The following is a 27,782-nucleotide window of genomic DNA, read 5'->3' as shown; positions in this document are numbered from 1 at the left end:
GAGGGCGTGCCTCCCCTGGACGGTCTGGAGGGCGGACCCCCTCCGGCAGGAGCAGAGGCCGGTCCCCCTCTGGAAGGAGCGGAGTGGGCTCAGGGACCGGACAGGGCTCGGGGACCGGAGTCAGTGCGGGTGCAGGAGTGCCAGGAGGAACCGGGTGGTACCCCAGACTCACCACCCCCACGCTGATTGTCCGCAAGGGAGGAGGCTGGTAGCTAGGGACCGGAGGCAGAGGGTGAGAGTAGGAGCGTGGAGGCTTAGGCCGGTCACAAAAGTCTGGTGGCACCGGCATGTAGCTCTCAGGCCAAAAGACTGTGGGGCTGAGCAGCTCAACTGCCCACTCGGGCAAGGCGTCCTCCAACTCGGGCCTTGAAGAGACAGCCCTGCGTGTACGCTCCACGATAGCCTCCTGCTCCTTCCTGCTGGGAATGTTCTCCCAAAAATCCATTGCTTTCAAAATGAACCATAATAAATCCTCCAACTCACAGCAAAATTCATCGTCCATCTGGGCTGGGTCCATTCTTGGCCAGATTGTTCTGTAACGTGCGCGTTTGGCTGAACCCAAGTGCACAGACTGGCGACAAGCGTGGAACAGAGTCAATAGTTTATTTCGTAGACAGGCGAGTAGTCAGACAAGCAGGGATCAGGAACCAACGCGGTAGTCAGACAGGCGGGGATCAGGAACCGGCAGGAGAGTCAGACAGGCGAGGATCAGGAACCAAAAGGAGAGTCAGACAGGCAGGGATCAGGAACCGGCAGGATAGTCAGACAGGCAGGGATCAGAGAGCAGGCAGGAGCGGTGGTAGGTCAGGAGTAGAATCGCGGGAAAGCACAGTGAAACACAAGAGACAATCTGGCAGGGAATGTTTGGGAGGAGAGGACTGATATAGGGGAAACACAGGTGAAGGTGGTTGGGTTAATTGGGAGTGATCAGGGTGGCAGGCAGGTGAATGAGAAAACCAGGGGCGGATCATGACAGTAATGAACCATCACTGTCTCTGACCTCATTGACTCCGGGACCGACACCAACCTTCTGGATCGTGGTCTTGCCATGCAGCTGGGTATTAACCAGGATCCCTTGGTCAAGCCTATCAAGGCTACTGCTCTGGATGGGCGCCTCCTCTGCACAGTTACCGACTGCACTGTTCCTCTTCGTCTGGGCATATCAGGTAACCACACTGAATAGCTTACCTTTCACCTGATAAATGCTCCTCAGCAGCCAGTCATCCTGGGGTTTCCTTGTTTAATGAAACATAATCCACATATTGACTGGAGGACAGGTTCCATTCTACAATGGAGTGAACATTGCCATGTGGTCCGTCTGAAATCTGCTGTGTTACCAGCCTTCAACACCTCTTCCTCTAATGAGCTCTCAGATCTCTCAGGTGTTCCATCCGAGTACTCTGGCTTAAAGGAGGTGTTTAACAAGGTACAGGCCACCTCTTTTCCCCCACACCGCCCATATGATTTTGCCATTTACCTCCTCCCTGGCTCATCACCACCAATGGGGAGACTCTTCTCTCTGTCAGCCCCTGAAACCAAGGTCATGGACGAATACATTAACAACTCACTGGAGCTGGATTTTTTTTTTGTGGATAAGAAGGACAAATCCCTCCGACCCTGCATCGATTACCGCGGTCTGAATGATGTCACCATTAAAAACTCATCTCTCCCCCCCACACTCATCTCTTCTGCATTTGAACTGTTCCAAGGAGCTTCTGTGTTTACCAAGCTTGATCTCAGGAATGCCTATCACCTTGTTCGCATTCGGGAGGGGGATGAGTGGAAAACGGTGTTCAACACCCCTACGGGCCACTATGAGCACCTGGTTATGCCTTTTGGACTTACTAATGCTCCAGCAATATTCCAAGTCTTATTGAATGATGTGCTCCGGGATTTCCTCAATGTGTTTGTGTTTGTGTATCTTGATGATATCCTAATCTTCTCAAGGTCTGAACAGGAACTTGTGCAGCATGTCCGCAGTGTTCTCCAGAGACTCCTTGAGAACCAACTGTTTGTGAAGGCAGAGAAGTCTGAGTTCCATGCCACTGAGGTGTCGTTCCTGGGATGCATAATTTCAGTCAGACGCATTCACATGGATCCCACCAAAGTTAAAGCAGTGGTGGATTGGCCGGTTCCCACCACTCGGAAGAAGCTTCAACAGTTCCTGGGGTTGGCCAATTTTTATCATAGGTTTAACCATAGTTATATAGTTATAATCACGGTTCTCTTCTGCTCCCATTCTCATCCTTCCAGATCTAGACTGCCAGTTTGTTGTGGAAGTGGATGCGTCAGACTCCGGGGAGGGGGCAGTCCTGTCTCAGCGGTCAGCAGAGGACCAAAAGTTACATCTGTGTGCTTTTTTCTCCCGCAAATTGTCCCCAGCAGAAAGAAATTATGACGTCGGAAACCGGGAGGTATTGGCTGTCAAGCTGGCTCTCGAGGAATGAAGGCACTGGTTGGAGGGGGCAAAACCTCAGTTTATTGTATGGACAGACCACAAAAACCCTTGAGTACATCAACGGTTGAGCTCCCGTCAGGCCAGATGGGCATTGTTCTTTAATCGCTTTGTCTTTACCCTGTCTTATCGCCAAGGTACAAGGAATGTCAAACCAGACTCCCTGTCCCGTCAGTTCCAGTCCGACAACTTTCCCACACAACATGGAAGTATCCTCCCCACTAAGGTGGTCATCGGCGCAGTTTCCTGGTATATTGTGGACAAGGTACAACGGTCTCTGGCCGACCAACCGACTCCCAGTGCTTGCCCTGATAATCGCCTGTATGTGCTTGTGAATCTCAGGTTCTCCAGTGGGGACATTCTTCTCGCCTTGCCTGTCACCCGGGGGTTAGGCACACCCTAGCTCTGCTGAAGCAAAGTTTCTGGGGGGCTTCCATTGAAGAGGACACCAAGGAGTTTATTGATGCTTGCCAAATTTGCTCTCAGCACAAGACTGCTCGCCATGCCCCTTCTGGTCTTCTTCAGCCACTGCCTATTCCTCATCGCCCATAGTCCCACAACTCACTCGACTTTGTCACCGGACTGCCTCCCTCAGAGGGTAACACCACCATTCTAACCATTGTGGACAGATTTTCTAAATCTGCTCAGTTTGTTTCATTGCTCAAATTACCATCTGCCAAAGAAACCGCTGAACTTATGTTGCATCATGTTTTCCGTCTCTACACGGCCTCCCCTGTGACATTGTCTCAGACCGGGGGCCACAGTTCACTTCTCGTTTTTGGACAGACCTTTGCCAGCTGTTGGGGGCCACGGTCAGCCTTTCCTCTGGTTCCATCCTCAATCCAACGGACAGACTGAAAAGATGGAGCAGGAAATGGAGACTGCCTTGCTTTGCATCGCGTCCCAGACACCATCCTCCTGGTCCAAAGAGCTTTTGTGGGTTGAATATGCTCACAATACGCTTCCAAGCTCAGCAACAGGGCTTTCTCCTTTCCAGTGCTCTCGGGGATATCAACCTCCACTGTTCCCTGAGCAGGAGCGAGAGGCCAGTGTCCCGTCTGTCCAGGCGTTCATCCAGCGCTGTCGGCGCAACTGGTTGCGGGCCCGTACTGCTCTCCTGCGTTTGTCCAACCGGTACCAGGGAAATGCCAACCGCCGTCGGATCCCTGCACCATGCTATACTCCTGGTCAGAAGGTTTGGCTGTCCACACATGACCACCCACTCCGGGTAGTCTAGGAAGTTGGCCCCAAGGTTTGTGGGCCCGTTCTCCATCACTAAGGCCATCATCCCTGCTGCAGTCCGTCTCTGCTTTCCTCACTCTATGAGGATTCATCCCACCTTCCTGTCTCCAAGGTCAAACCCGTTAAGGAAAGCCAGCTCCAGCCCTCCTCAGGACCCCCGCCACCCCCCCGGCTCATTGATGGGGGTCCTGCTTACTCTGTCCATTACCTCATCAAGTCGCAACGGCGGGGAAGGGGTTTTCAATACCTTTCAATACAGGAGAGCAATACGTCTTGTTGATTGGGAGGGTTATGGCCCTGAGGAGCGCTCATGGGTTCCGGCTCGTAACATCTTGGACCCTGACCTCATCTCAGCTTTCCATAGGGACCATCCTGACCAGCCCGATGGGACGTCAGGAGCCATCCCTAGAGGGGGGGGGGGGTTCTGTCACAACTTCAGCAAGGCTTTAGATTTTTATTTGTCTGTTTCCTGTTTTGCCACACTAACTCATTTCAGACTCTGCCACTCCCTCCTCCTCCTACCTGCTGTTTTCATTCCCCGGGCCTGCCCCACCCCCATACTCGCCTGCTCCTCATCAGCTAATCAGCCCCTCAGTATATGTACCGGTCCATTTCCCTCAGTTCTTTGCCAGATTGTCTAGTGTGTTTACCTAGCCCTCCCGCGTCTTCTCATTCTGATCCTGAACCTGCCTGCTCGTGTATCGACCTGCCTTTTTGGACTTTGGACCTTCCTTTTTACCTGCCCCTACTGGATTGACCTGCCGACTGAATTGACCTGCCTGTTTGGACTTTGGACCTTCCCTTTTGCATGCCCCTACTGGATTTGTTTGCGACACGGATTGACTACCTGGTATTACCTCTGCTTGGAATAAACACTGTTTCTTCACCTGAACTGTTTCTCTTGTCGTGCTATTGGTTACTCGTCTACCATTTTGTGAAACCTGACATATATAAAGTTTTTCCGTCCAGTTATATACTGTATTACTCATACCTCCCTTTAGCATGGTCCATTAAGGTTGTCTCCCCCAAACTCTCCGTGCGCTCCCCTCGCTGCATTGCGCCTTCACCTTGAAAAAATGGAAGCTCAGGCACGCTGATTGGAATGTGGCCCCATATGTTGTCATAAGGGGCTAAGTTACCTCCCCTTTCTCTGCCTTGCCCGCCCAGAGAATTTGGCCCGCCAATGAGACAATGAGCTTCGCCATGCGAGCGCCAAGTGTGTGTGTGTGAGTGTGTGTGTGTGTGTGTATGTGGGTGATTACACACACTGGGCCCTATCTTGCATCCGGCACAAGTGACTTTGTCACTGGCGCATGTGTCGTTGCTAGTTTACAACTGGCGCAGAGCGTTCTTTTCCCACCACCGCCACTCGCCGGTAAATTAGGGAATGATCTTGCGCCCCAAGGGGCGGTTCGGCGAAAGGAGGAGGCGTGTTCTGGCGCAAACGGTATTTAGCAAATACCTGGTTTAAAGTCAGTGGCGTGTTGTTCAGATGCTATTTTAAGGGCGCATGCATAAATGCGCATGCGATGCATACGGATTGCTTGTGCACCTCGCGCATACACTTTGCTTCTCTCATCTACACGGACAGCAGTTCCCATTTTTGCAAACCATACATAATTACAAGGAAAATAAAATATTACCACACAAGGAAAATCGTTGTGGTGTCCATAAAGATAAAATAAATAGGCATAAATCTAGCGTAGGCCTACACATTTACCCAAATTATTCACGCGAATTGTAGCAGGCGTAATGACGGATCAAATTAACCTGGTTGACCAATAGTGGCAAGAGACACATGTATATAAGGACACCTGTCAAAGTGGGTTGTCTGTCAAGAATCAGGAACCAAAATTCTGAAGACTGCGAAATAAATTCTGAAGACTGCGAAATCACCTTCTGTAAGTCCATTTAAAACCTTACTCTGCAACTTACCAGTTAAGTTGAGGTTGCTCATAATTTTTCTATTGCACAGTGGAATGGAATACGTCGTGGGACAGAGGATCAGACGCCGGGGGGATAGTGTCTACCGGCCCAGACACACCTATCTCTCCCTGAGTGAGGAGGAATGCAGGCGTAAGCTACGCCTGACCCGTCAGGCTGTCACAGATATCTGCCATCTCCTTGCAGATGAGCTGGGGACTGATGCACGCTGTCCCTATGCCCTCCCCGTTGCAGTGAAAGTTACAGCGGCACTGCATTTCTATGCATCTGGGTCGTTCCAGCATCCCCTTAGTTCTATTGGACGCATTTCACAATCGGCAATAAGTTTGGCTATAGGCCTACATGCAGTTACGTCAGGTCTAGTCCGACATGCTGGGGAATACATCAAATTTCCCGTTACACCTGACAACCAGGAAAGAACACAGCAGGAGTTTTGGACCAAGTATGGGTTCCCTGGCGTCCTTATTGCTATAGACTGCACCCATGTGCAGCTACGTGCCCCATCAGTAAACACTCATATACATAAACCGGAACGGAACTCATTCGATTAATATCCAAGTCATTTCCGATGCTAATTGTAGAATAAATCATGTCTTTGCTAATTACCCTGGCTCAAGCCATAACCCTTTCATATTGGCAAACTCGACCATTCCTGCCATATTCGAGGGGAATCCTCCCTTGGATGGGTGGCTGTTAGGGGACAACGGCTATCCGTTGAAGACATGGCTCATGACCCCATTTCTTATGCCAGCAACAGTGCGCAAAATTGTACTCAACAGGAAACACACACAAACACGCAGTGTAATTGAACGTACATTCGGAATACTGAAAATGCGCTTCAGGTGTTTGGATAGGTCAGGTGGTACTTTACAGTATGGTCCTCAAAAAGTTGCAGCATTCTTTGTGGCATGTTGTGTTTTACACAACATTGCCATGAATTATGGATGTGTCGATGACATTAATGAGGATAGATTAGAGGACTTAGGGAGACGTGATGCTGAACTGCATGTGCCGATGCCATTACGTCCAAATGCCCCAGCAGCAGCACGGAAGAGGAGAGCTCATCTGTCAGAGGAGCTGCATCGTATATAGTGAGGTAAGCAAACGAATGACATCTCCGCTCTATTGTTTAGCTACATTGTACAATTATTACCATGCATTCATAACCTTGTGATTCAGAGAAAGTGAGCCCAAAACATCGGAAGGTATAGTATGTCCTTGAGACATTTTCTATTCGACTTGTCCAAATTTTCGTAGGCGTAAATGAAAAGAAATAATACAGAACAAAAAATGAAAAGTTGCAAAGATTTGAAGGAGATTTAGCCGAAAAATAAATTATTTTCTCCCTCCTCTGGACATCATCTGTTGTGAACCTTTCTTGGCGTGCGCCTAGCAAATCCGCCATCATAATAGCAATCCGCCATGGAACAAGCGCCGATCGCTCATAAAGGGGATGCGGAAAACGCTCTCATTGGTTCATTGCACGTTACGCCCAAACCACACCTACGGGTAATTCGGCTGCTTCAGACCAACCCTTTTGACACTTTATCCGCCTGTAAAATAGCGATAGCGCCGTAGAACCGCCCACAAAGCTACTTGCGCTTTGCGCTTCCCACTTGCGTTTCAGACCGTTAAAGGCCCACTATGCAACTTTTTTAGCCAAAATTACATTAATTATGCTGGTTGAGTTATTCTGATGGTTCTGCAACCATTTCTGGGTCGTTTGGTGGGTGTGTCATTGCCCCATGTCTCCTCTCCAAGGAAAAAGCGCATATGCAACTTGCTCTGTTCGGACTGACACAATCCGGATGTGACGCAGCGGAAGTATCCAATCGCGCCTCGAAAATGTAGTCAGATTGTAGTTTCTAAAATGCTTTACGGCACAGACACACACCCAAACATGTCACCGGCTAGACATAAACAGCCAGTTGCGAGGCAATTGTTGCATTCATCATGGATCAATCGACCGATAAGGGACCCAAGAGGCGACTGTCGGTGGAACAAAAGAAGAATGGACCAGAAAAGAGATCAGACACGAGTGAAAGGGGAACTTTTCTGGCTTGATTTACCTTAATATAACAGGCTAAGAGTCATTGCGATGGTTCTATTATACATTTTTGTTCGTTGTTTCGACTCCCCCTTGCGCATCTTGGCAGAGAAAAGGAATATGTTTCTGCCGGCGACCCGCCGCCCACTCTCGCGGGAGTCTCGGGTCTCGCGATGTAACGAATTGCTTTAAGGCACAGACCCCCAAACACGGAACCGGCTCGATATAAACACAAGTAACTAAGGGATTGTTACATTCATCATAGATCAGCCGACTAAAAAGAGACAGAGAAACCCAATGTCGGAGGAACAGAAGAAGAGAAAAGGGAGACTGACCGACAGAGAGGCCAGACACGAGTAAACGTTGGGCAAGCTTTTCAGGAATAGCGTGAACTGAAAGAAAAAGAAGACTGCAAATCAGAGAAAGTTCAGTGTGCGACTGGCACGTAACAGTACCTGTTTCTCATGAGGCCCCTAGGGAGAATATCTGCCCGGCCCTGACCTAGTAGGTCACTATCGTTATAAACCAGATCATTATCTACCTATCTAAGTCACTAACGTTGCAAACCACATAATCTCAATAAAAATATATCAGCATGTGAAAGCAGAATCTGTAGACAAGACAGACTGTTCGTAGTCCGAGTAGTTTTGTATGCAGTTGCAACGTTCTATTTAGAGAGAAATAATCTCAGAAAACTATCGGCTGAGGAAGTTTTAGCTTTTTATTAGCTTTGATACATTTTTAAAGATTTGCTGAAATGTCTCCTGGACCTGAAACACGTACAAAAAATAGAAATAACAATGACCGGCGTACAGAAGAGGTTGTCTTATCCGAACCACTACTGCAATATTATCAAAAAACATAATCCCTGGACAGCTTCCTTTTTACCAATAAAGTACAAGATCCTGACCGGAGTTGCTCCGCCGCAGCAGGATAAGTGCAGTCAGACTACCTATGAATACCGTGGACCAAATTCAAGTATGAAATATTTCATTAGAATTTTCCTCCCAATTGCCTTATGTGTTGAGGTTTTTAATTACGCTCTTTTTACATGAGATATTTACATTGCCGCCCAGTGGACTACAAATCTAAACTAGAAAATGCGGTGAGTGCTGTGGTACAAAATGAGGTTGAAAATACTTTTTACTAAAGCCACATAGATTAAGACATAAAGAAATGTTAAATGGCTTAAATCAAGTGAAGGGATTTGAACAAAAGTTTAAATGGAGTAAACAATGTAAACATGCACACCATTTAAGAAAAAGTAAATGGTTGGAAACAAATAAAGTGACAGCTGAATGAAAAGCGCAAAGCATTGCTAAAAATGCAGAAATGTAAAAGGTCAAATGTATTGCCCTGCACTGCTGGTGTGTGTGTGTGTGTGTGTGTGTGTGTGTGTGTGTGTGTGTGTGTGTGTGTGTGTGTGTGTGTGTGTGTGTGTGTGTGTGTGTGTGTGTGTGTGTTTATAAGAGAATAGCGAGCCGGTGTGTGATTAAAAGCAGCCCAATCTGGCAACAATGCTTGAACGTCCTCCAAAAGTAGCCCAAACCAGCGGGGAAAAACACCCAATCTGGCAACATGGCTGAACGTCCTCACGCTCCAGCGACAACGTAAATCAATATGACCAACTGAAAATGAAGCCGGTGTGAAACTAAAACTGTTATTCTGAATAAAGTTGAAATTATATAGAATTTCCGTTGTGTGTAGATTTGTTTAATGGTTTGACCGATGGTAAACGGTTGAAATTTGTTAGCTTGTAATTAGCTTGTAGCCAGTTAACTATTGTGCACTATCCCATTGAAATGAACAAATAAATGAATAAATACAAACTAGAAATTGCATTTCCTGCAGAAAACACGTGTGAATGCTGACGGCTCAATGAAAAGCGAAAAGCGTTGAAATGCTGAAAATTGAGATTTGTAAAATCAATTGAACCGAAGAATCTGAAAGTAGTAGTAGATGAAGTAGTAGTAGTAGCAGCTGAAGTAGTAGTAGCTGAAGTATAAATATTAGTAGTTGAAGTAGTAGTAGTAGCTGAAGTAGTAGTAGTAGTTGCTGAAGTAATAGTATTAGCTGAAGTAGTAGTAGTAGCTGAAGTAGTAGTAGCTGAAGTAGTAGTAGTAGCTGAATAAGTAGGTAGTAGCTGAAGTAGTAATAGTAGCTGAAGTAGTAGCTGAAGTATTAGTAGTAGTAGTAGTAGCTGAAGTCTTAGGAGTAGCTGAAGTAGTAGGTAGAAGCTGAAGTAGTAGTAGAAGCTGAAGTAGTAGTAGTATTAGCTGAAATAGTAGTAGAAGTAGATGAAGTAGTAGTATAAGCTGAAGTAGTAGTAGTAGTTGCTGAGGTAGTAGTAGTAGCTGAGGTAGTAGGTAGTAGCTGAAGTAGTAGTAGTAGTTGAACCAGTAGTAGTAGCTGAGGTAGTAGTATAAGATGTAGTAGTAGTAGTTGAAGTAGTAGAAGCTGAAGTAGTAGTAGTAGTAGTAGCTGAAGAAGTATGTAGTAGCTGAAGTAGTAATAGTAAATGAAGTAGTAGGTAGTAGCTGAAGTAGTAGTTGTAGCAGTGGTAGTAGTAGCTGAAGTAGTAGTAGCAGTAGCTGAAGTAGTAGGTAGTAGCTGAAGTAGTAGTGGTAGCTGAAGTAGTAGTAGTATTGCTGAAGTAGTAATAGTAGCTGAAATAGTAGTAGAAGCTGAAGTAGCAGTAGAAGCTGAAGTAGTAGTAGTAGCTGAAATAGTAGTAGAAGCTGAAGTAGTAGTAGAAGTAGCTAAAGTAGTAGTAGTTACTGAAGTAGTAGGTAGTAGCTGAAGTAGTAGTAATTGAAGTAGTTGTATTGGTAGGAGTAGTAGTAATGGTAGTAGTAGTAATGGTAGTAGTAGTATTGGTAGTAGTAGTGGTAGTAGTAGTAGTAGTAGTAGTAGTATTGGTAGTAGTAGTGGTAGTAGTAGGCAGTAGAAATGTTGAATAGCTTTAATCAAGTGAGATAGTTAAACAAAATGTTAAAATCGAATGTGAATAAAGCTCTGTGTGCGTGTGTGTGTGTGTTTGTATGTGTGTGTGTGTGTGTCTTAAGAGAATGGCGGAGACATTGCGTGTGTTTGGGTGTGTGTGGCTCTTTAAGGGAAAGGCGGAGCCATTGCGTATGTGTGTCTCTTTAAGAGAATGGCGGAGCTAATGCGTGCGTGCGTGTGTGTGTGTGTGTGTGTGTGTGTGTGTGTGTGTGTGTGTGTGTGTGTGTGTGTGTGTGTGTGTGTGTGTCTCAACGGATATCAATGAGAGCAACTGAAAACTATGCCAGTTTGAAACAAGTAAAAGTAGAAATTTAGAAATGCTATCGAAATTTCGTTTTGATAGTATTGAAGATACAAATGTGTAGATTTGTGGAATGGTTTGAACGATTGTAAACGGTTGAAATTTGACAGAGTTACGATGTCCTAAGTAATTCCATTGTCAGAAGGGGCAGACGGCTTCAATGGGACCAACTGTAGATGCGACTGTTTGAAACTAAAACTGTGATTCTGAATAAAGTATGAATGATATTGAAATTCCGTATTCATAAGGTTCATGTGACGTCACTGTAGCTTTGCGCTGCCATCTTGACGACAGATCCCACCCACTGACCCACTGATTTCAGTGGTAACTCAGCACCAACAACAACACCTACGACCACAATCAAACAATGAGGATGCGCTCTTTTATTCTCTTTAGTACAGGTAATGAAAGGTTCTGAAAGATGCCATATCCATGTAGCTTACTAATGAATAAAATGCATACAAAAAACGTTGACATATGACCCACTATGTTCTGCTCCATATACCCAATGTTGACATTGTCCCAGCCAAAGAGTATTGGTATTAATACCTCATTCATTGTCCAAAATAATCCATAATAATTCAAATCGGGTTTTGTTGTGGGTACAAAATGAATCTTGAAGAAGACTCGTCCTAAGCGTCCCCGGCGAAATTATCGTCTATGATTTGATGACTGATTTCAACAATCAATGATAGTAACCCACAACAAACTGTTCACAAGAAGTCACAAATATATAGTACTTAACTTTGCCATTATCAGATAAAGATTATTGGTGGCCAAGTGCCTCACTTTAGCGTCCTTCACCCATCCAGCCACAGCATATTGGTAGGCATCAGTGCTCTTGAATGCTTTCAAGATATCTCCACTGTATGGGGAGGGGTTGTGGACTAAATAAATATATATGTCATGAAGATTGATTTGAGGCAAGCATACTAATGGACTAAAAAAAACTAGGGATAACAAATAAGGATCGGAGCCTAAAATCTATAATATCTCTGTCTCTCTCTAACATTCAGATGAGCGGTGTGGGCGGCCATACTTGGCGAGATCGGTCGAGCAAATGGTGGCGTTCCAGAAAACGTGACGTAGATGAACCGTATGAATACAAGTGTGTAGATTTGTTAAATGGTTTCAACGAACGGTTGAAAATCAATTTAGTTACGTCTTAAACAGTTGAAGTTCCAGAGGAAATGACTCCTATGTTATAAAAAGTCGAAAAAGCGGAATAGTTTAAAAAGTTTAAGGAGTTGAAAAACTCTGAATAATAGCCATCATGTCGTTAAAGAGCTGAACGTTTTAATAGTTGAATGGTTTCTGTAGCTGAAAGTATGGCGGAGAAATTGAGACCAAAAAACGGCGGAAGAAGAATAAGAATAATAAAGAATTCAATATCTAGAGTGTGAATGCTATAGCATTCACACTAATAATAAAGATTTCAATATCTTATATATCTAATATATCTTATATATCATGGATCACTACCATTAGAATCCACATCATAGTTTACCAAGTAAGGTCACTTCTGTTACAGACTTTCATTATCTACCTAGTAGGTAACTTCTGTTACAGACACATCATTATCTACCCAAGTGGGTCACTAACATTAGAAGTCACCTCCTTAGACACAGTGTTAGAAGGGAGGGAGGTGGAAGGACAGAAGGAGGAGGAAGGAAGGGAGCAGGTTGAAGGGCTGTTAGGATTCTCACCTCCACAGCCTCTTTCTCTGTGCTGATGTTTTTCCCAGTCAATAACCTAAAATAAAAACAAAAAACACGAACCCAGCGTTAACAGTGATTCCATCCACTCTACAAGCTCTACTCCTTGCCATTCTCCCTCTGGACTCTTCCTCTTGTTTTTCTGCTCGTATCCTTGTGTTAATTTTTATCAAGTGATTTTGTTTTCTATGTTCCTGCCCACATTGTAAAGCGTCCTTGAGTGTCCTTTGAAAGGCGCTATATAAATCGAAAGTATTATGATTATTACAAGCTACTCTATTGAAGCATCAATTAAAACCTTTGAATTAAAATAAAGAAATAATAAACAAGTAAGATCAGGAAGTGCAGTGCCTATGTCAAAGGGCCCCTACTTTACCAGCAGGTCTGATGGTAGGTTAGCCTACTTAGTGGACTGTAGCACTTGGTAGACTTATCTATTCCTCAAACATCTAGATGGACCCTCCCACTTGTGAAGTCACTGAGTCAAAGGGAAAATTTTGAAACTGCTGGAAGGCAAGTTTAAATGGAACACAGAAAACACCCCTTAATAAGGCAAAATGGACCACAGAAAACACCCCTTAACAAGGCTAAATGGACTGCAGAAAAGATACCTTAAGAAGGCAAAATGGACCACAGAAAACACCCCTTAACAAGGCAAATGGAACACAGAAAACACCCATTAACAAGGCTAAATGGAACACAGAAAAAAAACCTTAGCAAGGCTAAATTGACCATAGAAAACATCCCTTAACTAGGAAAAAGCACCACTGAAAAAATTTAAGTGTAAAGATTTTTGTTAATTACCAGCGTTAACAAAGAATAAATGGCCGCCTTTAAATAGCCACCTCGCACACAATTCAGTCACAAGAACATCATTTTACCAATGCAAAGGTGACTGGAGACTAAGGTTTTTATTGACTATCGTATTATCAGTTATTCATTTGATTGATCATCAAAGTTACTCACTCTGCTTCAAACTGATTGGGAGTGATGATGTCAGCAACCGGGACCACCTTGTTCTTATAGACAGGATGGAGGTTTTCAGGCACATACTATAACACACACACACACACACACACAGAGACACACACACAAACACACACACACACACACACACACACACACACACACACACACACACACACACACACACACACACACACACACACACACGTACACATACACATACAAATACATATACACAGACACAGATTTTACTGGAAATGTTATTTGAGTCCTGGAAGATGGTAGCAAAGTTCCTTACACAAAGGAACTGAACCAACAACCTCAGTAAAGAATTGGCATTTGTGTGTTTGTGTGTGGTTGTGTTCGTGCCAACATACCATGGAACCATGATCGCCAAGCACAGGGTCACACACTGAAAGGACACACACTGAGTCAGTGAGCTGATATTGGTCTGGTCTAAGAAGGCCTTCCATTGCAGTCGTACCTGGTGCCATGTGGTATCTAGTCTACCAGGTACCACAGGCAATAATACTGGTAATTGACAATCACTGCAAGATAAGACGTCATTCAGATCGTCTTTGACGATCTGAATGAAAATTCTGCGATGAATGTCCACCCAGTGTCTCTCTCCAACATTAGGCCAGTGTGTCCATCACTGAGAGAATGCTTCCTGTATCATTCATGTTGGGAATGTTTCACACATCATTATTGTCCGAGATTACAATTGCCAGTTGTTGTTTTTGAAGAACCACAAACACGAACCATGTCTTGGTTCAAAAGGATTGTTAAATTGGTCAGCACTGTTAATAAGTAGTTTAGCCAATTAGTAAGGTGAAGCCTACATCTAATCATTAGTGTGTTGGACAGGTCAGGGTTTGTGTGTTGTCATTTTTACCACCGTTTACAATGTTCCTTTATAAATTTTCATTCCAAAAAGCGGAACGACTGGTCGGATTAGCATCATCTTGCTCAAGGATGCTAAAAAATAAGATGAACCTTAAGAATATTGATTCATTTTTTTTTAATTAATATAAATCAGCTGTATTCATCAGTCACATGCTGCAGCATCAGAACACTTACCATAAACCAGACTGGGGTTGGCCCTCTTTAGCTCCTGGATGATGTCCACCACCATCTCCAGGAAGGACGTGTCCCTGGAGTACCCTGACCAAAGACAAGAGACAAGAGGGTGAGTCCTACAGATGATACATATTAGGCTGACTGCTAAGGGGACCTTACAAACAGTAGGAGCTAGGAGAGGTCATCCAAAGGTCAAATAAAGGTCACTACCCCACCAAGCTGTGCCACTTGACTTAATATTTGTGCAGATTAGGGTCTACATAACACAAATATTTACTCACGTCTTGAATCAATACAAAACACATTATTTTGTGATCAGTATCAGTCTGGATCTAAAGCCGCCCACATCCCTTTCAGTTACATTTTTAAAGGAATATAATTATCAAGTGCTCATATACCACTCAGCACTCACAAGAGTAAACATATAAAGAAAGTATGATCGATATCTTGCCTTTATGCTATATGAAGGAAAGTAAGTGTGGAAAAACGCTCAAAAGCTCTCTAAACTCAAACAGAAGGCCCTCGGTTCACTCCATGAGAAAGAGTCAAAAGAAAGCCTTGCTACTTGATTATTACTATCCATTATAGCTTCTGCAACACACCTCCTTGTTCAAGAGCCATTAAGCTCCAGATGTGAACCTTCACTATTTGGCGAAGCTCTCCTATTCAACAGTTGAAGAAACCCTGTAATGTACTCTTAATCTGCCGGAGAAGAGACTTAATGGATCCTCATCCTCATCCTCATCCGCTTATCCGGGGTCGGGTCGCGGGGGGAGCAGCTCAAGCAGGGGGCCCCAGACTTCCCTTTCCCGGGCCACATTGACCAGCTCTGACGGGGGGATCCCGAGGTGTTCCCAGGCCAGTGTTGAGATATAATCTCTCCACCTAGTCCTGGGTCTTCCCTGAGGTCTCCTCCCCACTGGACGTGCCTGAAACACCTCCCAAGGGAGGCGCCCAGTGGGCATCCTTGCCAGATGCCCGAAACCACCTCAGCTGACTCCTTTCTAAGTAAAGAAGCAGCAGCTCTATCCGAGTTCCTCACGGATGGCTGAGCTTCTCACCCTATCCCTAAGGGAGACGCCAGCCACCCTTCTGAGAAAACTCATCTCGGCCGCTTGTACCCGCAATCTCGTCCTTTCGGTCATCACCCAACCCTCATGACCATAGGTGAGAATAGGAACGAAGATCGACCGGTAGATCGAGAGCTTTGCCTTGCGGCTCAGCTCTCTTTTCGTAACAACGGTGCGGTAAAGCGAAAGCAATACCGCCCCCGCTGCTCCGATTCTCCGGCCAATCTCACGCTCCATAGTACCCTCACTCGCGAACAAGACCCCGAGGTACTTGAACTCCTTCACTTGGGCTAAGGACTCATTTCCTACCCGGAGTAAGCAATCCACCGGTTTCCTGCTAAGAGTCATGGCCTCAGATTTAGCGGTGCTGATCCTCATCCCAGCCGCTTCACACTCGGCCGCCAGCCGATCCAGTGAGTGCTGAAGGTCACAGGCCGATGATCCAATGAGGACCACATCATCTGCAAAAAGCAGTGACGAGATCCTCAGACCACCGAACTGCAACCCCTCCCCACCACGACTACGCCTCGATATCCTGTCCATGTATATCACAAACAGGATTGGTGACAAGGCGCAGCCCTGGCGGAGACCAGCACCCGAAACAGACTGGCTGCCGAGGACGCGAACACAGCTCTCGCTTTGGGAGTACAGAGATTGGATGGCCCTGAGGAGAGACCCCCTTACCCCATACTCCCGCAGCACCTCCCACAGTTTCTCCCGGGGGACCCGGTCATAAGCCTTCTCCAGATCCACAAAACACATGTAGACTGGATGGGCATACTCCCAGGCCCCCTCCAGGATCCTTGCAAGAGTGAAGAGCTGGTCCGTAGTTCCACGTCCGGGGCGAAAACCGCATTGTTCCTCTTCAATCTGAGGTTCGACGATCGGCCGAACCCTCCTTTCCAGCACCTTGGAGTAGACTCTACCAGGGAGGCTGAGAAGTGTGATACCCCGGTAATTGGCACACACTCTCTGGTCCCCCTTTTTGAACAGGGGAACCACCACCCCGGTTTGCCACTCCTTTGGCACTGTACCCGACTCCCACGCGATGTTGAATAGGCGTGTCAACCATGACAGCCCCTCAACACCCAGAGCCTTTAGCATTTCTGGCTGGATCTCATCAATCCCTGGGGCTTTGCCACTGCGGAGATGTTTGACTACCTCAGTGACCTCCACCAGGGAAATTGACGACGAAACACCATCAACCTCGAGCTCTGCCTCCAACATAGAGGGTGTGTTATTCGGATTCAGGAGTTCCTCAAAGTGTTCCTTCCAACGTCCGACAACCTCCTCAGTTGAGGTCAACAGAGTCCCATCTTTAACTGTCTTAAAACAACAACTGATGAAGATACGGCTATTAAACTTTGTGCCAACCTGAGGAGCATGCTGGCAAGAGGTGGATTTCGACTTACGAAATGGTCGACCAACAGAAGTTTCTCAGTTCAATTCCTGAAGAAGAAAAGGCAAAGGGTTTTCAGGATCTGGACTTTGATGAAGATAACCTACCAATCGAAAGAGCATTAGGAATCCAGTGGCGTGCCGAATCAGATCAGTACAAGTTCAAGATAAACCTCAAAGATTGACCACACACTAGGAGAGGCCTGCTTTCCCTCGTCAGTTCCATCTTTGCTGCAAGACTCAACAGATCCAGTGGACCAGTTGATGAGCCACTTCTCATCCTGGAAAAAGCTCAAACGTGCTGTTGCCTGGCTTCTGAAGCTGAAAGGGTTGCTTAAATAGCTGAAAGCAAAGAGAAAAGAACCTAACACATTATGTGGAGAAAGCAGAGTGGAGCATTTCAAGAAGGCTTACAAAGGAAAAAACCTTACATGTGATGATTTGTTAGAAGCTGAAACAGAAATCGTTAAGTACTGTCAGAATCAAAGTTTTAAAGACAAATTTGAGGACGACTTGACAATGCTGAAAGAACATCACAGAGTGAAGAAAGGTAGCTCACTTTATAAGTTGAATCCAGTTCTTCAAGAAGGAGTCATGAGGGTTGGAGGAAGGTTGAGCAGAGTGGCGATGCCAGATCATTCTAAGCAGCCAGCCATCCTGCCAAAGCATTCACACATCACAAGGCTTGTGTTGAGACACACATCTAACGGAGCCATCAGAACTTTCTTGTCCAAGTGCGTCCTCTGTAAGAAGTTACATGGATCAGCTGGCAAGCAACTCATGGCAGATCTACCACCATGCAGAGTTCTGCCTGATGACCCTCCATTCACACGAGTTGGCGTTGACTATTTCGGCCCGTTCCTGGTGAAAAGAGGTAGGGTGCAAGTAAAGAGGCACGTTGTCATCTTTACCTGTCTCGCCATACGAGCTGTGCATCTAGAATTTGCAACTTCTTTTGACACTGATGCATGCCTCAATGCAATTAGGAGGTTCATTGCCAGAAGAGGACAAGTCAGAGAGATGCACTCGGATAACGGAACCAACTTTCGGTCGGCTAACAGTGAGTTGAAGTAATCAATCAAAGAATGGAATACCAGCCAGATCGTAAACAAAATGCTACACAACGTTGTTCAGTGGCACTTTAATCTTCCAGCAGGTTCACACCATAGAGGAAGCTGGGAGCGGTTGATCCGTTCAGTGAGAAAGATTCTGAACGTCACCGTGAAGGAACAACTTTTGGATGAAGAAGGTCTCCATACGTTGCTGTGTGAGGCTGAGGCTGTCATAAACAGCAGGCCCATCACAAAGCCATCTTCAGACCTCAACGATTTAGAGGCCTTAACACCTAATCACCTGTTTTTACTCAAGGTTAAGCCCGAGTTACATCCATGAGTATTCAACAAGAACGATCAATATGCTAACTGCAGATGGAGACAGGTCCAGTATCTTTCGGACGTCTTCTGGAAACGTTTGTGCAAGGAGTACCTGACACAGCTTCAAGAACGCCAATGATGGTCCGTCCACTCCTGGAAGAAACTTTTGCGTCGGCGATGTGGTGCTGATTGTGGACAACACATCTCCCAGAAATTCATGGCCTCTAGGGAGGATCCTGGAGACTTTTCCGGACAAGAAAGGCTTTGTCCGTCAGGTTAAAGTCAAGACCAAGACCAATGAGCTTTGTCGCCCGATAACAAAGCTATGTTTGCTCCAAGAGTCGGATGACAATAATGGACTGTTCTAAAGACTGTTCTGAAGTCAAGTCCTCATGCCATGGAGTGAAGAACAAGATGATATCCTTTGATGTTTGTGTTAATATAACATGTATCATACCATGTAGGCTCCTTTAATTTAATGTGAGTTAATTGTTTCAAAGAGATTGATAACATTAGGGGTCGTAATGTAGGAGCCTAAATGCCTATTTGCTTTATTTAAGTTCATATTTTACAATGACGTTTGGATTTTCATAAGTGAAATAATATAATAGTTAATTGGGTTAATTTTGAATATATGGAATTTTATTTTCCAATTCACTTGCAATATTTTTGGTGTATGCGCACATTTAGTTACTTTATTTTGAAGTGTGACAGGAACTTAATTGTTTTAACTACCGGTGACAGACTGTTAGGATAACAAGCGTGGAGCCACAGTTTTTTGACCTCTCTCTCTCTCGTTCTCTTTCTATCTCTTACCTCTAATCATACCCTCATTGTGGAAAAGGATTTTTGTATTTTGCGTTGGACAAGTAAACCCTTTAAACATCACGTCGTGGTCCGGTGGATTATTTTTGTGGATATTGGATGAGGTATGCGTCGAAGGGAAACGGAGCGTCAAGCTGAAGCTTCCCTTATTAGACCTATTGATCCTATATTGATGGATGGAAGGATATCAGCTGAAGAGGCCAGTGAGTCAGATGTTCTCTTGAGAACCAAAGGCTGCCTCAAAAGCACATTGAGTCCATCGAGAAGACCTCAAGAACCTCAGCTCTCTGGATGCAGTACATGGATATGCAAGACATCCTACGAAAGTACATAAGTGCAGAGCGCACCGGAAACTGGCAATTGCATCTGCAGGCTATCCAGGACATGCTACCCTTTCTGGCAGCATCAGGACACAATCTGTTCACCAAATCTGCTAGGGTGTAACTTCAGCAGATGCAAAACCTCCAGACCACACACACAGGGAGCATGCTCTTACCAACGTTAATGGCACGGTCTGTTGGCACTGCAATCCTGAAGTCAATGGATGGACAAACACCTGGTGACTATACTTTCAAAAGGAAAGACCAAACTGTCACTTTTGGCATGAGGTATTCTGTGAGGATTGATGGAAAAGAAATTCAAGTTGATCCACAGCTTATCCTCCAGAGACTGGTGATAGTGGCACAGAAGTGTGATGAACTCGAGGCAACCCTCAAGTACGAGCTCTGTAGCTATCCTCCATCTCTATTTGATTCCTCCCTTCTGCTTCATGAAGTGAAGAAGCCTGCCCTCGCTAATGCCATCTGGAAACTTGTTGGGCAAGATTTTTCAGCAGAAAATTATGGTGGGCTATGTCAGCCAGTGCGTCTTGGATGGTGGAGCACTTCTTCAAGCATCCCATGGTCCCAGGGATCTACTTACAAAGACATATTCCACCAATATACAGATTATGTAGGGAAGAAGTATGGCAAGGCTGTAGTGGTGTTTGATTGCTATCAAAGTAACAACACGAAGGATATGACACACCAGAGACGGTCAAAAGGGAGGATTGGCGCTACAGTGACATTTACAGCTGACATGACGCTCACAATGAAGAAGGAAGAGTTCTTTGCAAACAGGCAGAATAAACACCTATTCCTTTCCATGCTAAGTGGAGAGCTACAGACGACAAACTGTGAGACCTACCATGCCTCAGGAGATGCTTATCTGTTGATTGTGCAGAAAGCAGTGCAATGTGCTACCATCAAGAACACTGTGCTAATAGGGGATGAAACAGATCTCTTAGTCCTTCTCTGCTACCATGCAAGCATGGATTCCCATGATATTTTCTTCTGTAGTGAGTCAAGGAAGTACACAAAGAAGCCTTAGATGTGGAACATGAAGGCTACAAAAGAACTGCTCGGTCAAGGCATATGTAAGCATATCATGTTCTTACACGAAGTTCAGGGATGTGTCACTACATCCCGCCTTTATGGGATCGGGAAGGGAGCATCGCTCAAGAAATCAAAGAAAGTGACATGTTTCGAGAGCAAGCCAAGGTGTTCTATGAACATTTAGCTTCAACAGATGATGTAGCAGAAGCAGGAGAGAAAGCTATCGTGATTCTCTACAATGGAAGATCTACAAACACCCTGGACTCCCTCCGACATCATCGGTTCTGCGAGAAGGTGGCATCCAGTTCTACTTATATTCAGCCACCGGTCTTACCAACAACATCAGGAGCAGCAAAGTAACACAGCTTCTGCATGGAGGTTCATAAATTGTATTTTATTTTTTAGATGGACCTTGTACTATGGAGTGGGGATGGAACAAGTGTGGCAAGGGATTTGTGCCGATAAAGACAATCCTACATCCTGCTCCTGATAAGCTCATCAAGTTCATAAGGTGCTGCTGCCAGTCTGACTGCAGCACCCTTAAATGCAGTTGTAAGAAAAACAATTTAGAGTGCACCCCGGCCTATGGACACTGCAGGGGAATGAGCTGCACAAACTCAATGCAGATGGCCTGTGACGAGAATGAAGATGAGATTGTCTAGTGGTGCATTGTATACGTAATTTGATTGTTTGATACAGACACTTTTTATTTTAGCTACCTTTTTTCTTCTGCATTCTTCTTACCATTGTCTCCTGTTCTTCCCTAAGACTAATCCCCCAGAAACAGTCCCACGGACCCAGCCCCAAACCCCATCTCTGAAATTATAAATAATAAAGGCTAGTTCTATTCAAACCTTAACATGTACTTATAGGGTGCACTCACACTAGGCCATCTGGCCATGGCCGTGGCCGTTTTCACACCTAACCATGCTCAAATCGCCCCATTGTTCTCTGGCCTGCACTCACACTAGGCCATCTGGCCACTCACACTAGGCCACAAGGCCTAGTGTGAGTGCACCCTTACTGTTACATGTCAACAAGATTCAACAAGACATTTTCACGTGGCTATACCCATTGTTTAGATCTGTTGTGGTAGCCTATTTATGCAAATGCCCATGTCAACAAACAATTTCAAAAAACTTAATACAATAATAATACAATTTTTGTTTGTCTTGATGTAAGTAATAAACTCAGTTATTTTCATGGTGATGAATAGGCATATGATAGGTATATTTGGGTATTTTTCTAAACTTTCCCCTATTGGGATTCTTCTGGGCTTTTTTTCCTCACTCAGGACATAATAGGGACACAAAATCAGTTGAGTTTGCTTCTGTTGCAATTTGATGCACCTTTTTACATAAAATGACTGGACTATTATACCTAAGGCAAAACATCTCTAACCTTGTACCGAAACGAACCATCGCTAACCTAATATCTAAAGTAAACCATCTCTAACCTAATACCTAAATTTAACTATCTCTGACCCTTGCCCTAAAGTTAACCATCTCAAACCTATTTCCTAACCTCACCAATTCATCAACAATCAACATTAATCGAATTTCTGACCTCAGGACTTGATTATTGTAAATTGACTCATAATTGTGAGAAAACTTCATGCAAAATCTGTTGGTTTCTTAAGTTAACATGTATTATAGATAGTTTTGTCCATGATTTCATCTTGTTTTTATAAAATGCATACAAACTAGCTGTTAGAACATAGTCAAAGTGCTGAACGTTATTGATGCTATAAGAGGAGTACAAACTACCTGTTAGAATGTAGTCAAGGTGGTGAACGTTGATGGTATAAGAGGTGTACAAACTACCTGTTATAACGTAGTCATCGAGATGATCGTTAATGATGTTATAAGAGGTGTACATCTACCTGTTAGAACGTAGTCATAGTGGTGCACGTTGTTGAGTTTGATGCCTTCGTAGAGGACATGCAGCTCATCTGCTGTCAACACCTGACCCTTCCAATGGGAATAACCTGAAACAGAGGAGAGGAGCAGGGAGAGGACAGGAAGATGAATTCTGAGGTGAATGTTTCAACAGTACCACACCCACACCCACACACACACACACACACACACACACTCGCTCTTTCTTTCTTTCTTTCTTTCTGGTCTGTCGAGAGAAGAAGTTGGTTGGGTAAGGGATTCTTTGATTCACCTCCCAAGTTAGAGTCCACATAGTTATATATAAGCATGACCCGCTTTGTATATATCTGTGTATTTAAATGTTATGACATTGTGTGGGTGGGTGATGGGGGGGATGATTATGCATATATCTGCCATGGAAATATAAAATGTTTTGTGGTTTGCCTGTGCCTGTGTGTGAGAGCGCTCATCATGTCGCAACTCCAGGTGAGTCACAGCCATGTCACATGGTATAGTGTGGGTTGCTAGGCAACACAGCCGCAGAAAGCCGGAGGGTTCCAAGAAATAGTACTGAACACAGCTCACAATGTTGTGTTCAGGGAGAACGACAAAAAGACAGACAAAGAAACAGAGGCACAAGGAGACCGCCACAGAGGTCGTTGGTTTGAACCAGTGTTGGAATGTGGGAATTGGGACAGCAGCGAATCATGACAACAAAACCATCTGTAGGGCAGCCTTTCACACACACACACACACACACACACACACACACACACACACACACACACACACACACACACACACACACACACACACACACACACACACACACACACACACACACACACACACACACACATAAATAGAGGGCAGTTTAAGGGCCTGAGTGTACCTGTGTGGTTGGAGAACTGAACAGAGTTGATCGAGTCCACCTCAAATCCCAACACCTGTAAACATAGAGGAGAGTCAGGGGGAGAGAGACTCACTCAACTGTTGATAACAATCGAAATTAAGAGTATGGTGGAAAATAAGGGAGACTTCTCAGCCAAATTGTTGGAATATTAGCAGAGAGAGAGAACAGAGTCAGCAGGGGGGAGGCGCCTGTTCCGGGCCCTGTCCCATAGTCATTCATAACACCTCAGAGGGTCCTGGGTTGACCGGCGATCACTAAGGCCCTGTCCACACGGAGCCGATTCTTTGGGTGAAACCGCATAAGACTTGTTTGTTTGGTCCGACCGTCCAGACGGATCCAGCGGATCCGGTGTCCGAAGACGCATTTTTCTGAAACCAGGTCCCAGGGTGGACTCAAATAAAAACGGACCCATGCGGTTTCGTGTTAGGATTCGTGTGGACGCCTGAAACGCAAACGATGACGTCCATCGCCCCCCCACTAGCTTAGAGTTGCGTTGAATTATTATAAAAAATATGTATTGGCATTCTTTATGTAGCTTTAAATACATCCTTGGTAAATGTAACTACTAACTTTACATTAAAAAGTATTTCTGCTCAATTTAAAAGGTTTATCTCCTCCTTGTGTGAATTTCTGTAAACAGCGCGCAAGCTGGATGTGCGCAGGCTTATTGCGCTCTACTTTTTTTCGTGGAGAACCAGCTCCTTAAATATTTACTACAGCGTTTCTATAGCTCGATGCGTTTTCGCCATGAGTCCGTCTTTACGGAGATATTCCTGGAACGAATCAAAGGAAACGGAGGGGAAAAGATCGTTTTCACGAGGGATGCACCGAATTTTTGGCCGAAAATGGCCCAAAAACGCATTTTTTCGGTTTTCGGCCGAAATACTTTTATCACCGAAACAACACGGCCGAAACAGAAATTTGTGATGACGCAAACAAAAAGCGCGGCCAGCACACGCTTGTTTGGATAAGCGCCAATATGTCTGCGGTGTGGACGTTTTCAATGTTTCTAAGAAAGACCCACGTATAGCGATTTGCAAAAATTGCAATGCCTTGATTTTAATGAAGTTAGTACTAGTGGTGGATTTAATGATTCGTTTCCGTGACCCAGTCCGCGTGATTCAGTTCGCCACGAGGAGTCGTTCGCGAATCGTTCGTTCGTTCGTTCGTGCAGTCGAGTTTCCGGTAGCAGTAACTCCACTGAGTATGACTGACTAAGCTGAGAACCGTGCAATGGGGTCCATTCCATGATACGATTTACCGCTACCGGAAAACAGGCTGAACAAACATACCATTCGTGAACGACTCCTCCCAGTTCAGTCGAGTTTCCGGTGAATCGATTCACCGGAAACTCGACTGAACGTGGAGGAGTCGTTCGCGTTTCAGCCTAGTTTCCGGTAACGTTGAATCGCATCATGGAATGCACGCCATTGCATGGTTCTCAGCTGAGTCAGTCCGACGTGGAGTTAGTGCTACCGGAAACTCTTTCTTTCGTTCAGTTGAGTTTCCGGTGAATCGAATGGTGAACGAGACGACCGAATGAAAGAGAGAGACAAACCGGTTCGGTTCGTTCGTCCTAAAGGCTCGTTCATTCGAACCGGATCGCGAACGAACGAGCCAACACTAGTTAGTACACAGTCATAGCCATAAATGCAATTGGGTTGTATTACCGATTATAAACGGCATAAACTTTGAATCTAGGTCAAACACCATCTTCTCCGTCAACTCTCCTCTCACACTCGGTGACAGCGTCTGGCAGCGTGCCAATTCTCGATGACAGAGTCTTATAACGTTCTATATATAATAGTATAATAGAATTGTATACATAATATCACGGCCAAAAGCTCTGTGCGCCTCCGGATGGCCGTAGCACGGGGAGCTCTCGTAGGGATTGGGCTTCGCGGGGTTTGTTTACCGGCGTTGCCATGGTTACCGGTCTTGTGTGTTCCAACGCTTTATTAGGTAGCCTATCAGGTTTTTATATATTTTTTTTTTGATGAAAAAATACATCAAAAATAAAACTGCAAAGACAAACTGCCGAACTTTTAACCTTTTTAACCTAATACAGTATACCGCGGCAACCCTAAATGGTACTAATAATTGTCATGATAATTTCTTTCGGTCTTTCGGTTTTCGGTTTTTGGCCTTGGCCTCATTTTCGGTTTTCGGTTTCGGCCGAAAGAATTTTCATTTCGGTGCATCCCTAGTTTTCACCCGTGTGGATGGGGCCTTAGACAGATATCCCTCTGTAGTAGGGCTGCTCGATTATGGGAAAAATCATAATCACGATTATTTTGGTCAATATTGAAATCACGATTATTCAAACGATTATCTTTGAGTCTGAAAACGTGTTGTATTTATTCACCATGTCTCTCCCAAAAAAAACGTTGTAACTGAGAACTTTGAAATTACGCCTTAAAAAAATACGCAAAATGGTCAAAAAAAAATGTTCCAATCTAAAATGATACAGATATGTGTCCAGCTGTTCTGCCCTTTCTATAAATCATTAAAAAAAAAAAAAAAAAATCGGATAACTCGATTATGTTAATTCTCTGATCGTTTGACGCTAAAATCGTAATCGCGATCAAAATTCGATTAATCGCCCAGCCCTACTCTGTAGTCAATTTCATCTATTTCGTCTATTTCCCAGTTCACTTAGGTAATAAGTATAAGTAAGGTTAACTTTAAGTTTAAAGTTGACAAGAATATAAGGTAAATATTGTTACAATAGAACCAAATGTTAAACACTGTATTGATATTACCTGGCCTTCCTTGTTCAACAAATGCCTGCATTCTGATTAGGGCTGCAACAACGAATCGATAAAATCGATAAAAATCGATTACTAAATGCGTTGGTAACGAATTTGGTCGTCGATTCGTTGTGTCGCGCGATTAATAAGTTACCCGTAGGCGCAGCACCGTTTACAGCGGCGTCATCCCTATATGTTCCCCGGGTCCTATGTTCCCCGGGTTCTATGTTCCCCGTTTTTCCCAAAAAGGGTCCTATGTTCCCCTGTAGCCATACATACCGGGGAGCATAGGACCCTTTTTGGGAAAATCAACCAAACTTTTAAAATATTTAAACTTTGACGCGACATTCGCGTGATGACAGCCAATCAGCGTTCAACAGCGTGGCCACTGAGTGACATGTGTAACGTAACAGCCAATCAGCGTTCAACCGGCCAACTCAGTGCAGCGCAGTCCTGGGTGAACTGCAGCATGGAGGAGAAAGTGATTGTTGCCGTTTGCGACTCCTGGAGCTCTTTATATATAATATAATTGTATAATAATATCACGGCCAATAATACCATGGGAGCTCTCTTAGGGCTTGGGCTTCTCGGGGTTTGTTTACTGGCGTATGAATAGACTGCGTCAGGTTCTCCGACGTCTCTCCCTCTTCCACAAAAGGTAAAGACATCCAATGGTATTTATCTCGGCCGGAATTTGGCAGTAATGGTGGAAAAAGTAACAGACCGGGGAACATAGAACCCTTTATTTGGAAAAAGGGTCCTATGTTCCCCGGTCACATATCGGGGAAAATAGGAACCTTTTTTAAAAAAAGGGTCCTCTTTTCCCCAGTCTCATACAAAGAGGGGAACATAGGACCCGGGGAACATAGGACCCGGGGAACATAAGCTGTGTTCGAAATCGTTCCCTATCATGGATGTAGTGCACTAAATAGGGTGCACGCCATTTTGTAGGGTGTTCGAATTCTCAGTGGTCCACTATATAGGGCACATAGTGGACTTAAAATAGTCCACTATGTGTTACTCCCTACATGTTACTCCCGTATACCACAATGCAATGCGGTCGTGTTTTCCCAGAGGAGAAGAAGAAGCTGAATAACCGCGAAAACGAATACATTTAATGATGGAGTCTCTGGCTTTCGTTTAGAAATGTCAACAATTTATTTGGGATTTAACATAGAATGTTTAACATTCAAAATTAATTAAACAAGGAAATGTAACATTCAACATCAATACAACCTCCAGCTTTCGTCGTGAGTGCCCGGTTTGTTTACATGATGTTGGCGCATCTGTCTGCGTCACACAAATACCCGGCGCATTTACTGACGCAAATGACGTTTAGAAATCGTAAGCGTAGTGTCCGAATTCTCGTTTGTTCGTTCCCTAAATAGTGCACTATATCATGAACACTATATAGGGAATAGTGAGTGAGTGGATAGGGAACGATTTCGAA

At 44.8% G+C, this 27,782-nt stretch overlaps 1 protein-coding gene across 3 annotated transcripts in view; it reads right to left on the bottom strand.

Moving 5' to 3' along the window:
- Positions 1–27,782, bottom strand: part of pdxkb (pyridoxal (pyridoxine, vitamin B6) kinase b) — an 88,725-nt gene that overhangs the window by 56,888 nt on the left and 4,055 nt on the right. For 2 of the 3 annotated variants that reach the window (XM_030379045.1, XM_030379044.1), the window contains 6 exons: positions 23,562–23,616; positions 22,675–22,779; positions 14,754–14,837; positions 14,051–14,085; positions 13,674–13,759; positions 12,699–12,744 (listed from right to left, as the gene is read on the bottom strand). In XM_030379045.1, the coding sequence (XP_030234905.1) occupies positions 12,699–12,744; positions 13,674–13,759; positions 14,051–14,085; positions 14,754–14,837; positions 22,675–22,779; positions 23,562–23,616 (411 nt within the window). The remainder of the gene's footprint in view (positions 1–12,698; positions 12,745–13,673; positions 13,760–14,050; positions 14,086–14,753; positions 14,838–22,674; positions 22,780–23,561; positions 23,617–27,782) is intronic. The other variant, XM_030379047.1, reaches the window with a different exon arrangement.

This window comes from Gadus morhua, chromosome 15 (assembly GCF_902167405.1).
Source record: "Gadus morhua chromosome 15, gadMor3.0, whole genome shotgun sequence".
NCBI classification, from domain to species: domain Eukaryota; kingdom Metazoa; phylum Chordata; class Actinopteri; order Gadiformes; family Gadidae; genus Gadus; species Gadus morhua.
Note: the sequence above shows the minus strand (reverse complement) of the source record. Positions and strands in the feature narration are given on the sequence as shown.